The following is a 14,301-nucleotide window of genomic DNA, read 5'->3' as shown; positions in this document are numbered from 1 at the left end:
GTAGAGTTATTAAAATGACTATGCATAGATTATAACAACAGAGAGTACCAGCAGTGTAAAGGGGGGGGGGGGCAATGCAAATAGTCTGGGTAGCCATGCTGTTGTCTCGCTGAGTCTCATCTGCCGATTTTGGCTGAGGTGTCACACCTTGAACGATTGCCCAAAAGTCGCCCCCTCCCGTCAGAATTGATTTGTTTGTCAATATCGGGCTCTCACCTTTTCACAACTTTTCCCAAGGGCGGCTGGATTTAGCCGTGTTGACATGGGAGATGATTGAAGACATTATCGGACAGTGCCACCAGCCCTTGTCCCAAAGCCAGTGCAGACACTTGACAGGCGCACACACACTCCAGAGAGAGAGAGATATGGAGTTACAGAGTTATGACCAAGTAGCTGGCTTGGCTCACGTTGATACGATGTGTTCATTTCGGGAAGTCAAGCAGACATGAAACCCTTACATACATTCCCTTAATCACTTATTTATGTCAGTTTTCATTGGGCATGAATCAGCGTTATCTTGTAGCCTATAGCAATAACAGTTGAGCGTAGAACTGCATACCATTACACTTTCCCATAAGAGCAAGCCAAGTTCTGTCTTTTTTGTGCGGAAGCAATCATACTCCCATTGTAAAAGTGTGACCTAATTCACATTCTATCCAGGTTGCCTGGTGTTGCTAGTAGGTAAATAATGACAGGCCGTCCTATTAGTGCAGTGCAACAATGCAATTTGAGTCGTGGGGGATACGGGGGGCAGAGAGGGGGTTAGCCTGGTTCGAATATGCTGAAGCAGCATATTTCTGTTATGATACAATGCAGTCGTCTTGGGGACTCACTCCTGTATTTTGATTTGGATGTTGCGTAAGGCTCCCGGCCACTTACATAATGGGAGTGTGTGTGTGTGTGCGCGTTTGTGTGTGTGTAATTACCCATGCTAAGCAAGCAACAGAACACCACTGCATTGTTGTTTAAGTGATACCTTGAGGCCAGGGGTAGACAACCCTGTTCCTGGAGTGCTGCAGGTACTGCAGGATTTCATTCCAACTATGCACCACACCAGACCAACTGAGTTAATTGATCAGTTAAGTGATTGCCTAAATTCAACACACCTGGTCTTGCAGGTCGGTTAAATCAAAAACATAGTACAATTGGTGCGCTTAGCACTTTCAATGAGTAACCCCACTTATATTAACCCCCGTTGTTTAGCATGCCACATGGTATTTGCTAATATACAATTAAAATAAGTGCATTCCAGTGACTATAAGCCATCATGCAATTGTGATGGTTCTGGTATCTGAGGAATGTATCAACGTAATATATCCTTACCTATCCACAAGTACTGCAAATTTAGTCAGTTTACAACATATTTGCCTCTCTTTTCTTCAAAGGTTATGCAATGCTTTAGCACTTTAGCACTCGTCCTCTTTTTTTATCGCCAATGGAGCCAAAAAATAAAAATGTGTTGTGACATCAGGGCCAAGGATTTCACCCTGAGCCAGTCAGGAACACAATACACACACATGTACACTCACACACACACACAAACACACAGAAACGGCAGAGCCACTGGAACGTCAAAACATTGTCTCCTTTCTTTAAAAAAAAATCAGATTTTTGATGACTTAATCCCTTTGTAATGTTTGACAGTACTAATGATTGTTCTAGAATCTCATTTAGGTAAATCCACACATGTCGAAAATCCTTGCCGTGTAAGACAAATGAAATACAAATGGTAATATTTCCTCTTCCGTTGCAATCAGTAGTTTGAGCTTTTGTAATCAGGAGGGATGTAACACAGATTTGATCTGTGTGTGTGTGTGTTTGTGTCCACGTTTGTGCGACTGTAAAACAACTGTCTTTGTTCCTTTTTATCGACTGTCATTTGCACTGCATCGTTTCTACTCTTCACTTTTAGCTGCTGAAAGAGATTAACCGAACAAGCCGAGGCCTTCGCTTCCGGAGGCAAGCTGAGCCCAAAGCCTACATCGCTGCCTACTTCAAAGACCTTCCCACCGACTTCACTCTGGGAGACACCAAGATCTATGGTGACTTTGAAAACAAGCAGCTTGCCAACGGCCAAGAGTACATCTTCTTTGTGCTTGCTCTCCTCGATATCTCTGAAAATGTAAGTATATGCCTTTTTATTCTTTTTTTTTCTTTTTTTTTCTTAGAAATCTCCTCACTCACTCACTCACTCACTCACTCACTCACTCACTCACTCACTCACTCACTCACTCACTCACTCACTCACTCACTCACTCACTCACTCACTCACTCACTCACTCACTCACTCCATAAAGGAATTAGTTCAAACAGGCACTACAGTCGACCCTCTGGCGATTTCCTTTGCCAGGGATCTTTCGCCTTCATGCTTAAAGTTGCATGTTAAACGTCAAAGACCCAAACCCACTGTGTCTTGGCAGGGGGCACCTCCCTTGGATGGATGCGTTACGTCGAGTCCTTTTGAGCTCCGGTCTCTGAAAAAGGGGCACGGCAAAGAACGGAGTCTGCTACTGCAGAGGGGACATTCCACAGAGGCTCCTGCCAATCGCAGGAATATCTCTATAACGGGCCTCCTCTTTAATTGCGCGCCTACGGGCGAATGCCTTTATCTCCTCCACTGCAGCTAGTGTGTGTGTGTGTGTGTCTAAGGAGAAAGGGGCATGATTAGTTGACTAAACGCGGAAGAATGATGGATTTGATGAACTGGGAGGTTTTAAGGCAGTCTGTCTTGGACTCCGCCAGTCCTGACTACAGGTAAAGGAGGATGATAACGGCAGGTGGGTGGGCTGACAAAATGGGAGGGAATCTCCAATTTGTCCACCACAGCACTGATTGGCTTTTTCTTTGCCCCAAAGCCCCAGTCTTTATTTCGTTCCCCTCAGAATGATGTGACGGAACTCAATCAGGGCAGAAATTAGAGATATTAGAGATACAGTATTACCACATACCCATATCGTTTGAAGAGGTGAATTCGTAAATTAGCATTGACACAATAACTTTGAATAGGCTAATGGTGGCCTAGACGTCACATACAGGTTGTCCCAATGTCTTTGAGAAAGTCAGACTGACCGAATCTACGTGTTCTAAGATGAAGTTGGAAACTTTTGAACTCGGAAACTTTCAGTGGCCTCACAGAAGGGCTGAGTTCTATTGATCGGAGTTCCTCTGCGAGGATAGAGATGTGAGAGAGTGCAGGTTGTTTTTCTAGACACTGTAGAGGAGGAGATCATTTTATGTTGAGGAACGATAAGGAACCTAGTCTGAACTGGGATCACAAAATGTGTTTTCAAAGTCACGGTAGGCAGAGGAATAGTGGCATTGGAGTCAGCCAAAAGTATTTCCTATTCTATTCTGCACAACTTGGCTAACTACATTGTGGTGCTAAAATAATTTCCCAAGTTCGTCCTCTACTCTACTCTGCTGTACTCTACTTACATGTAGTTACTAGCCTATTAAATGTTATTATTCTTTTTTTTATATAAATGATCCCACTGGTAGTTATACACATGTGGTTTAATGCCTCTGTCACATAATCTGTAGTCTGAGAGCCTTAACAAAATAACAGGGTGATGACTAATACCACTCCCCTTCCTCTCCTTCCCAGACCATGTATGCCACAAGCCCCTACTCTGACCCTCTTGTGTCAGCTGACCTCGACCCCCAGCCAATCATTGACGAGGAGGAGGGACTTATCTGGGTGGTGGGCCCAGTACTCGCTGTTGTCTTCATCATCTGCATCGTCATCGCCATCCTCCTGTACAAGAGGTAAGGACTGGAGCAAGAGACACACACACACACACACACACACACACACACACACACACACACACACACACACACACACACACACACACACACACAAGAAGGTGAAAGAGATAGAGACACATTAAGTATGTTCAAATACACTGTCACACACAGTCTACCTTCAGAAATGATACACGCTCAATCACATGCACAGGCGCACACACACACATATACACATGCACTTTCAATCCACACACACACACACACACACACACACACACATTTACATGTATACAAGCACTCTCAATCAAACACATATAGTGGCTTGCGAAAGTATTCACCCCCCTTGGGATTTTTCCTATTTTGTTGCCTTACAACCTGGAATTTAAATGGATTTTTGGGGGGTTTGTATCATTTGATTTACACAACATGCCTAGCACATATTTTTTTATTGTAAAACAAACAAAAAAATCAAGAAAACTTGAGCGTGCGTAACTATTCACCCCCCCCCCCCCAAAGTCAATACTTTGTAGAGCCACCTTTTGCAGCAATACAGCTACCAGTCTCTTGGGGTATGTCTCTATAAGCTTGGCACATCTAGCCACTGGGATGTTTGCCCATTCTTCAAGGCAAAACTTCTCCAGCTCCTTCAAGTTGGATGGGTTCCTGCTGGTGTACAGCAATCTTTAAGTCATACCACAGAATCTCAATTGGATTGAGGTCTGGGCTTTGACTAGGCCATTCCAAGACATGTAAATGTTTCCCCTTTAACTACTCAAATGTTGCCTTAGCAGTATGCTTAGGGTCATTGTCCTGCTGGAAGGTGAACCTCCGTCCCAGTCTCAAATCTCTGGAAGACTGAAACAGAATTTCCCTGTATTTGGCGCCATCCATCATTCCTTCAATTTTGACCAGTTTCCCAGTCCCTGCCGATGGAAACATATCCCCACAGCATGATGCTCCCACCATGGTGTTCTTGGGTGATGAGAAGTGTTGGGTTTGCGCCAGATATAGCGTTTTCCTTGATGGCCAAAAAGATAAATTTTAGTCTCATCTGACCAGAGTACCTTCTTCCATATCTTGGGGAGTCTCCCACATGACTTTAGGCAAAAACCAAATGTGTTTGCTAATTTTTTCTTTAAGCAATGGCTTTTTTTCTGGCCACTCTTCCGTAAAACCCAGCTCTGTGGAGTGTACGGCTTAAAGTGGTCCTATGGACAGATACTCCAATCTCCGCTGTGGAAATTTGCAGCTCCTTCAGGGTTATCTTTGGTCTCTTTGTTGCCTCTCTGATTAATGCCTTCCTTGCCTGGTCCATGAGTTTTGGTGGGCAGCCCTCTTTTGGCAGGTTTGTTGTGGTGCCATATACATTAAATTTTTTTATAATGGATTTAATGGTGCCTCATGGGATGTTCAAAGTGTCTGATTTTTTTATAACCCAACCCTGATCTGTACTTCTCCACAACTTTGTCCCTGACCTGTTTGGAGAGCTCCTTGGTGTTCATGGTGCTGCTTGCTTGGTGGTGCGCTTTGCTTAGTGGTGTTGCAGACTCTGGGGCCTTTCAGAACAGGTGTATATATACTGAGATCATGTGACAGATCATGTGACACTTAGATTGCACACAGGTGGACTTTATTTAACTAATTATGTGACTTAATTGGTTGCACCAGATCTTATTTAGGGGCTTCATAGCAAAGGGGTTGAATACATATGCATGCACCACTTTTCAGTAAAAAATAAAAATATACTGCTCAAAAAAATAAAGGGAACACTTAAACAACACATCCTAGATCTGAATGAAAGAAATAATCTTATTAAATACTTTTTTCTTTACATAGTTGAATGTGCTGACAACAAAATCACACAAAAATAATCAATGGAAATCCAATTTATCAACCCATGGAGGTCTGGATTTGGAGTCACACTCAAAATTAAAGTGGAAAACCACACTACAGGCTGATCCAACTTTGATGTAATGTCCTTAAAACAAGTCAAAATGAGGCTCAATAGTGTGTGTGGCCTCCACGTGCCTGTATGACCTCCCTACAACGCCTGGGCATGTTCCTGATGAGGTGGTGGATGGTCTCCTGAGGGATCTCCTCCCAGACCTGGACTAAATTATCCGCCAACTCCTGGACTGTCTGTGGTGCAACGTGATGTTGGTGGATGGAGCGAGACATGATGTCCCAGATGTGCTCAATTGGATTCAGGTCTGGGGAACGGGCGGGCCAGTCCATAGCATCAATGCCTTCCTCTTGCAGGAACTGCTGACACACTCCAGCCACATGAGGTCTAGCATTGTCTTGCATTAGGAGGAACCCAGGGCCAACCGCACCAGCATATGGTCACACAAGGGGTCTGAGGATCTCATCTCGCTACCTAATGGCAGTCAGGCTACCTCTGGCGAGCACATGGAGGGCTGTGCAGCCACCCAAAGAAATGCCACCCCACACCATGACTGACCCACCGCCAAACCGGTCATGCTGGAGGATGTTGCAGGCAGCAGAACATTCTCCACGGCGTCTCCAGACTCTGTCACGTCTGTCACGTGCTCAGTGTGAACCTGCTTTCATCTGTGAAGAGCACATTGCGCCAGTGGCGAATTTGGCAATCTTGGTGTTCTCTGGCAAATGCCAAACGTCCTGCACGGTGTTCGGCTGTAAGCACAACCCCCACCTGTGGACGTCGGGCCCTCATACCACCCTCATGGAGTCTGTTTCTGACCATTTGAGCAGACACATGCACATTTGTGGCCTGCTGGAGGTCATTTTGCAGGGCTCTGGCAGTGCTTCTCCTGCTCCTCCTTGCACAAAGGCGGAGGTAGCGGTCCTGCTGCTGGGTTGTTGCCCTCCTACGGCCTCCTCCACGTCTCCTGATGTACTGGCTTGTCTCCTGGTAGCGCCTCCATGCTCTGGACACTACGCTGACAGACACAGCAAACCTTCTTGCACAGCTCGCATTGATGTGCCATCCTGGATGAGCTGCACTACCTGAGCCACTTGTGTGGGTTGTAGACTCCGTCTCATGCTACCACTAGAGTGAAAGCACCGCCAGCATTCAAAAGTGACCAAAACATCAGCCAGGAAGCATAGGAACTGAGAAGTGGTCTGTGGTCCCCACCTGCAGAACCACTCCTTTATTGGGGGTGTCTTGCTAATTGTCTATAATTTCCACCTGTTGTCTATTCCATTTGCACAACAGCATGTGAAATGTATTGTCAATCAGTGTTGCTTCCTAAGTGGACAGTTTGATTTCACAGAAGTGTGATTGACTTGGAGTTACATTGTGTTGTTTAAGTGTTCCCTTTATTTTTTTGAGCAGTGTATATTTGAATTTTTTTAAACAATCTGTCCATTACATGAAATCCTAATAAAAATCCTATGAAATTACAGGTTGTAATGCAACAAAATAGAAAAAACGCCAAGGGGGATGAATACTTTTGCAAGGCACTGTACACACACACAGAGAAAAAATCTGAGCATCTCTTGTTCTGGAACCCCGGCAGAAGCTGGCCGTTTGCTGTCACCGCTCATCAGTTAGGCGTAGGAGGGGAGTGCTCAGAGTATCTGCTACGTGTCAGTGCATGCGAATGCTGCTTTAGAACAGGCCCTCAGGCCACCTCTGTACCCCCCCCCACACACACACACACACACACACACAAGAGAACCACACTCCTGGCTTGCTTGGTCGACCCCTTGTTGCCCTGGTGCTTCACAAGGACACATCTCTCTCTATCCTAGCTTCTCCCTTGTCTATTTTCAACCTTGAGCGAATACTGCTTTGGGCCACGTGGAGCAGTCTCCATAGCATCCACATTGAATGACACTGTAGAGCATATTAACGCATTACTGAGAGAATCAGTCTTGAGAGAAGACTTTGGTGAATCTGGGCTTATAGTCAGTCCATCAATAGGTATGTTGTCCACTCAACACCACGCAAGAACATGCGAAGTATCCCTGAATGCATAGGTATTCATTAAATATACCAACATCAATCCAACATTAAAAATACCAATACCAATCCAACATCATTGAGTCTTATGGCTATTTACCTTAAAATGTTAGGCGTGTGTGACTATTTGGTTGTCCCAGGGCTTCCATGTTGGACGGGCAATGTCAGAGGCACCCGAGAAGAGCATTGAATTATCTTTCGGGCATGGAATTAATGTAGAGGGGAGGGGGGGCTTCTCTGGTTTCTGTTTGTGCCCAGGCAGATTTACACAACAATGACCAAGTCAATGTCACCAGCGTGTCGGGACTTTCCGGTCCATAACCAGGAGATATATCACTTGTCAAGATCAATGTGATAGAATTGGTGCCCTGTGTGAAGAGAAAATGACAACATTACTGTGTGTGTTGAGGCAGGGGAAAGGACAAGATCATAGCAACACAGCATCGCTGATGAACTGTATAAATCAGTCACAGGAAGATGCACACCTACATCCACACTTGGACACAGATCATAAACATTTTTATGTTCATCTGAGCTGAAAATCATGGTTCCTTGTGTTCCAGACCCCAAAACAGATCACAACGAATATAAGTGGCTTTTTTTTACGACGGGTAAGGGGAAAGGCCATATAAACTCAAATGATATTATCTAGGTTTTTCTATGGAGTTTCTTCAATACTCCATGCAGGCACATTATTTGTATTGTCATGTGTTGTTGCCTTGATGCAGCTATTCTTCAACATAGAAACAGACACCCAAAGACCTTCCATGCTTGAGTGACAATCAACCACCTGAAAGGATCCCCCCCCCCCCCCCCCCAAAAAAAAGAGATATATCTTTGGATTGTACCTGTGATGAAATTATAGTATTTGAAACAACAAATAACCAAAGGGGCATAATTGAGCGTGGTGTCAGTAGCGAAGCAACGCTAATCTTGCACGCCAATCAACATTGAGATACGATTGTTATTTTTTGTAGTTAGACACATATATTTCCACTTGTTCAACAGGAAATGGTACATTACAGTATAAAATATGAACGCTATACTTCAACTTCAGCCTATGGGGCGTGATACTGTTGTCAAGATTATTCAGTCGTCATAGCGACGGGTCATGTCGTGCCAGCTAACATCCTGTCATGCTTTCTTTTCCCTGCTTACGAATGGAGCAGCAAACCAGACAGGTAAGAGCGAAAGGATGTGATATGCTGACAATACCACAACCCCCACCTCAACCCTCAACCCCCACCTCAATACCACAACCCCCACCTCAACCCTCAACCCCCACCTCAATACCACAACCCCCACCTCCCCTATTTGAATTGACACTGTATATTTGATCAGCCAGGACAGTTCATCTTAAAGATTTTAAGTGATCTTTCATTGCTTTCGTTACTCTCACCCTACATTACATTAAAACATCAATACATTTGATATTATTCCCATTTGACGAGAACCTACCTTGTCATTAGAGTTGACACATTGTAAAGTCCTCATCTTGATTTTCACTGAATACTGAGCCATCTCACCAACACGTCTGATTGTCCTGTCTGTCTCAATACAAAGGGGTCATTTCTTGATGAACGCAACCGCTAGAAATCCCTTTTTCTTAGATTCCAACACCTTTTGTCCGCAAGAGACAACTTACTTGCCTGCCTAGAACAGACCTGCATGCATTACAATGCCTTGACTGCTCCCCCTCACTTTCTCCTTAATTCTCAAAATGCTAGTTGGCATGAACATTGAATGCCAATAATATATTAAAAAAATAGATATATTTCTTCAACAGTATGACGTCACAGCCAAATGTACTCACTGGCCAGGAAAGCACTTTAACAGCATTTTTCCAGCTTTCCCCGCACAACTACTCCCCAAATTAGCCCTTGCATCGCTAGATGGCTATTACATTGTAGGTTCTGGTTAAGGTAGATTCACCACACTCTAACAATGTTAGACATAGACTCTTTGTTCAGATGTACCCATGCTATCATTTTCAGCCTTTTTCCCCCCCCGTATTCTCCACCAAATGTAGCAAATCGTATGGAGGCTTGATTCATTCTGTATGGTCCCGCCTGCATGTGTTAAAACGCATGCAACGATGACCTCAGAGGGCGGTATCGACCTCGCACGACCCATTTCGTCTTTTGTTGTTGTTCCTGACCATTACACCATTGATCCCCAAGGCTGTTTACACAAGCCTCATTGCTTCGCATATAATGCAAAGGTCACAGGCCAGTGATTTTACTTAGCCCTGACTAGGAGAGGTTGGAGGTCAGAAGTCAAATGATGATGAACTATTTAAAAGGTCACTCGTAGCAGAGTGATAGTCTCCCTTGTACTCTGTACACTTCTCGTTACACAGATCAAATGTATTGAGTCTTTGGGCAAATCCCTTTGTCAAAGCTCTTTGATAACGATTGCAAGTGGTAAAAAGTATTATATCCCCTATATAAATGGATTATAGTTCATTGATGAAATCTCCATCTTCCGTGTAGGTTTTTCTTAGGTCTGAATACATTTGGCACCTCGATATCTTCTTATGAGCATGATGTGGAATTATTTAAACTCCGTTCTTATTGTCAGAAGGAATTAAAGATGCACTGAAGTTAATCACTGGGCTTTAACTTTATGCCTCTAGAATTGTTAATCTGATAAGCATTTATGAACATTACGATATATGTCCCACTAAGAGTAGCATTCATCCCCACGTATACTAAAGATAACACAATCTGTCGGATTAAAGGAGGACTTGAACTATCCTGGAACATCTGATGTAATTCATCATTAAGACATTATATTGTATATGTAAAATGCATACATTTGATTATATTAATGTAAGGGAATATCTTCAACGGGGAAGGAAAATGCACCAAATCAATTATATAACTTAAAAAATTAAAAAGGCTGAAATAACAGTATTGATGTTTTACATGTTTTTTTCCCCCACAGGAAAAGGGCAGAGTCCGAAGCTAGAAAGGGAAGTCTGCCCAACAGTAAGGAGATGCTGTCTCATAACCCCACCGACCCTGTGGAGCTTCGACGCATGAACTTCCAAACGCCTGGTAAGGGCTCACGCCCATCACTTCCATCTCACCCATTGTGAAAGCAAACATCAACAACACCAACCACTGCAGGGCTTCTAATATCCAATTCACTCAATGACTTTTTAAAGTCAAAATAAAGTCAGAATAAGATGAATGTAGTTACTAATCTTTACCTGACTTAAAGGAGCAGAATGTAATTCATGTAATTTTATCAAATTGTGAATGAGGTTAGTTATCATTGGGGGACTGTGTGAATGTGATCTCCTAAATGCTAAACCAACACTTCTCACGGAGTTCTTGTGACTAGAACATTCTGTGGGGTCAATGTTCAAAGTGTGGAAAATGGACAGGTGGCAGAGAAAAAACACAGTCAAAAATGAGAGAGAGTGAGATGCTGGAGAATGTGGTGAAAGACCAACGCTTTCATGGCAGTCATCTGTCTGTGCGGCCTTTGCCAAGCTAGCACTAGTCTCCTCAGAGTGACAGCTTAGCATGTTGGAAGTCAGAGTTAGAGGTGAGTTGAAGACTACAATACTATTACAGTGTCATAATACCATATCACATCCTGTATTAGGCCAGTGGAGGGAAGAGCGGACCAGTGACAAGCTGTGAACACAAACGTCCCCTCCCTTTTGACCTTCTGCGGCGAGGTGAACATCCGTCATGCCTGAGCTGCCTGGTCAAGGGACCCTTTTTGTCACCGAGGGGGAAAAGATGGCCGTCACAGTCTATTTGTCCAGAGGAGAGCCAATGTATTCTCTCCCAGCTACCTTTTTTGAGTGAAGAGACACGCTCAACTTGGTAGTGAGAGCAGTATGACAGGTGTTTGGGTACTGCTAAGAATGTTGGAATGTTAAAGCCATATTTTTCAGGTCAGCTTGTATGAAAGAGGAATAAATTATAAAGACTATGAATATTTATGAAACCCCTACTCTCAATGACCTTATATCCATTACTGGCCATTACAAACTTGGCAAGAGGGGGCCTTTTTCCCCCTCTGTTTCCACTTTGAGAAGCAAAGTTCAGAGTGATCTAAACCTCCACACTTTCCCCATTCTGGAACCATTCCTGAATCCTCTATAACCATCTTGATTAGTCTCACACACCCTTCTCATTTTCTAAAGAGCCTCTCAAAGTGTCTCTCGACTTGCTGGAGAGGTCCAAACATCTTTGTCTCCCTCTTTTATAGCTTCCTCTCCAATGCTGATTGGTGCTACATTATACCGCGTTTCTCTTCCAACCCTCACTCCCTCCCTCTTTTCATCCCTCTCGCACGTCGCTGCTCCTCAATGCACATTTCCATTCTGAGGACGCTTGATGTGTGCATGATGCCACTCGGCGAACGATTGTTCCATTGTCAACTGGCGGCTAAAAATGAGTCTTGAGCGGTAGGGGCCGATAGAAACACCCTCTCAGAGAGAGAGAGAGAGAGAGAGAGAGAGCGAGTGAGAGCACACAAGAAAATAGGCCCCGTTTTTTTCCTTTAGCTAATGGCTACTTGTGTTATCAGTGTAGATGAAAAGACCACTGACAGACACCTGTCTCAGATGGGAGAGTGGGCAAAACGGTGCCTGTGTCCCGGCTATTATGAAACCTCAGCTATCTGGGACACGGTGACAGCCCTTTGTGCAGACACTGCCGTCACGAACCCTGAAGTGCTAACACTATTTACATTCAACAATGTCAGTTCTACCTTGTCAAAGTAAAATCCACTAAAGTTTTTATGCAAGGTGAAACTTCCTGCCTGCAGGCATTGTATGACATCGGATGGTCAGAATGGATTTCATTATAGGATTGTGTGATCGCTTGACTCGGTTCTTCAGTGTCTTCGAATTGCCTCTTCTGCTCTGTTTTGTTGAGTGTTTTAATTTCTTTCCCCCTGATTTACGTATTGTGGCGTAGGCTAGCTTCTAGCATGTCAATGTGTGCTGTACTAACTGATCAATGGGACATTTTAGATGATACAATGTAGAACTTTAGTTTCCTTCAGACCCCTTCCCCAACTGTTTCTAGCCCTAAACAAAATAATCATCACATTGCTACAATCGTCTGCAACATTTTATTTATACCGCCGTTTCCTCCGCAGGTTCAGGTGACCCTAGTTACCCCAGTAACTTCCATTTGTCAAGTTAGTTGGTCTTGTTTATGCATTTGTCACATTCTTCTTTTCTCTCTTTTGTTTTGTTCCGTTTTGTTTTCCATCCCGCTGTCTTCCTCCTTTCTACATAGGCTTGTAGTCAATCTCACCCCCATCTAATCCACACGTTACTCATTGCCATGTCACCTATCGCAGGAGGCAGAGTTAAAAAAATGACACCCCCAGTCATCAATCAAAGCAGACAACATTTCGGCTTAACTTTTTGATTCGTTTCGTTGTCGTTTGGTTTGTTTGTGCATTTGTTTGTGTCTTGCGTCATGTTAACTCTCGCCGGTCTCTTCGGCGTAAATAACATTCTTCTCTCACAGTAGGAAGTGTTACAGGAAGTGAAGTGTGCTTCATTAATTGTCATTGGCTTCCTTTCCTGTCATATCTTCCTATGAGCATGCCACTGCTTTGAGTGAAAAACTGGCCTAACAACGATCACTTCCACCTCTTACACACATGCTGCTTTTCTAATGATTCACTGGTTGTAACTGTGGTAGCAACCCCTTACCCCTGGCGACTGACCTCTTGTCTGTTTGATTGATAGGCATGGCCAACCACCCACCAATCCCCATTTTGGACCTGGCCGATCATCTGGAGCGATTGAAAGCCAATGACAACCTGAAGTTTTCACAAGAATACGAGGTAAACATGAGGCTTCAGTATGTTTCCTATCTGTTTGTGTCCTACCTGTTTACATATTTATGTCAGATTGGAGATGTTATCGGAGAAAGATGACTGTTTTTCGATGAACTAAGATGCCATCTGTCATTCAGAACAAAGGGTTGGTATATTAAAGGCTTTCGACATTTGATTATGCTATATGTCCTGTTTGGGACTGACTTATGCACCCCTGCTACAGTGTATGTGAAAACATGAACATGATTCCAATAATCTACGTGCTTGTTAGCATATGCAACCCTAACAGTTTAGGCTCATGTGTACAAGAGAGAGGCTGGCTGCCCTCTAAACTCATTGTGTCACTCATTGTCACTCATTGTGTAATGTGTCATGGAGTTTATTTAAGCCTCAAGTCTCGCCATGTAATGTTATTTTTCCGGAAACCTTTAATCCAGTCATTACAAAAGTGTCACAGCCCTGACACCCTACCGTTCAGCAAAGCCAGTCCTCACATGGCAGCTGGCATACGGGGAAAAAAATGAAAATGGCTTCCCGTGGAGAACCTGTTCACCGGTCACACCCGGGAAACCCAAATCCCCAATCCTTCCAATCTGCCCCATGCAAAGTGAAAATGAAACATTCATCCAGTGACAGCAGGCTTGATTGAAAGGACCGTCATCCCCATGCCGCCATATCTCTGAACAGTAATCATTTTGGCATTTAATATGGACGCAGCTTGGAAAAGGTCAGCATCTCACCAACGCACCATGAACTCATTAGCCCGCAGACAGGGTGACGTG

The 14,301-nt window shown here is 44.0% G+C and overlaps 1 protein-coding gene and 1 long non-coding RNA gene across 48 annotated transcripts in view; one reads left to right on the top strand and one right to left on the bottom strand.

The window, feature by feature from the left end:
- LOC106608606 (receptor-type tyrosine-protein phosphatase delta) overlaps nt 1–14,301 on the top strand; it is a 656,301-nt gene that overhangs the window by 594,647 nt on the left and 47,353 nt on the right. For 21 of the 47 annotated variants that reach the window (XM_045721640.1, XM_045721639.1, XM_045721669.1 and 18 more), the window contains 6 exons: nt 1,913–2,122; nt 3,605–3,765; nt 8,863–8,877; nt 10,643–10,755; nt 12,824–12,865; nt 13,428–13,525. In XM_045721640.1, the coding sequence (XP_045577596.1) occupies nt 1,913–2,122; nt 3,605–3,765; nt 8,863–8,877; nt 10,643–10,755; nt 12,824–12,865; nt 13,428–13,525 (639 nt within the window). The remainder of the gene's footprint in view (nt 1–1,912; nt 2,123–3,604; nt 3,766–8,862; nt 8,878–10,642; nt 10,756–12,823; nt 12,866–13,427; nt 13,526–14,301) is intronic. The other 26 variants (XM_045721661.1, XM_045721660.1, XM_045721659.1 and 23 more) reach the window with 5 other exon arrangements.
- Nucleotides 7,934–10,201, bottom strand: LOC123743744 (uncharacterized). Its single transcript, XR_006770578.1, has 3 exons — nt 9,510–10,201; nt 9,155–9,243; nt 7,934–8,064 (listed from the first exon to the last, which is right to left on the bottom strand). It is a non-coding gene; the product is annotated as an uncharacterized lncRNA (long non-coding RNA).

This window comes from Salmo salar, chromosome ssa07 (assembly GCF_905237065.1).
Source record: "Salmo salar chromosome ssa07, Ssal_v3.1, whole genome shotgun sequence".
In the NCBI taxonomy this organism is placed as follows: Eukaryota; Metazoa; Chordata; class Actinopteri; order Salmoniformes; family Salmonidae; genus Salmo; species Salmo salar.
This window is presented reverse-complemented; position numbering and strand designations above follow the sequence as displayed.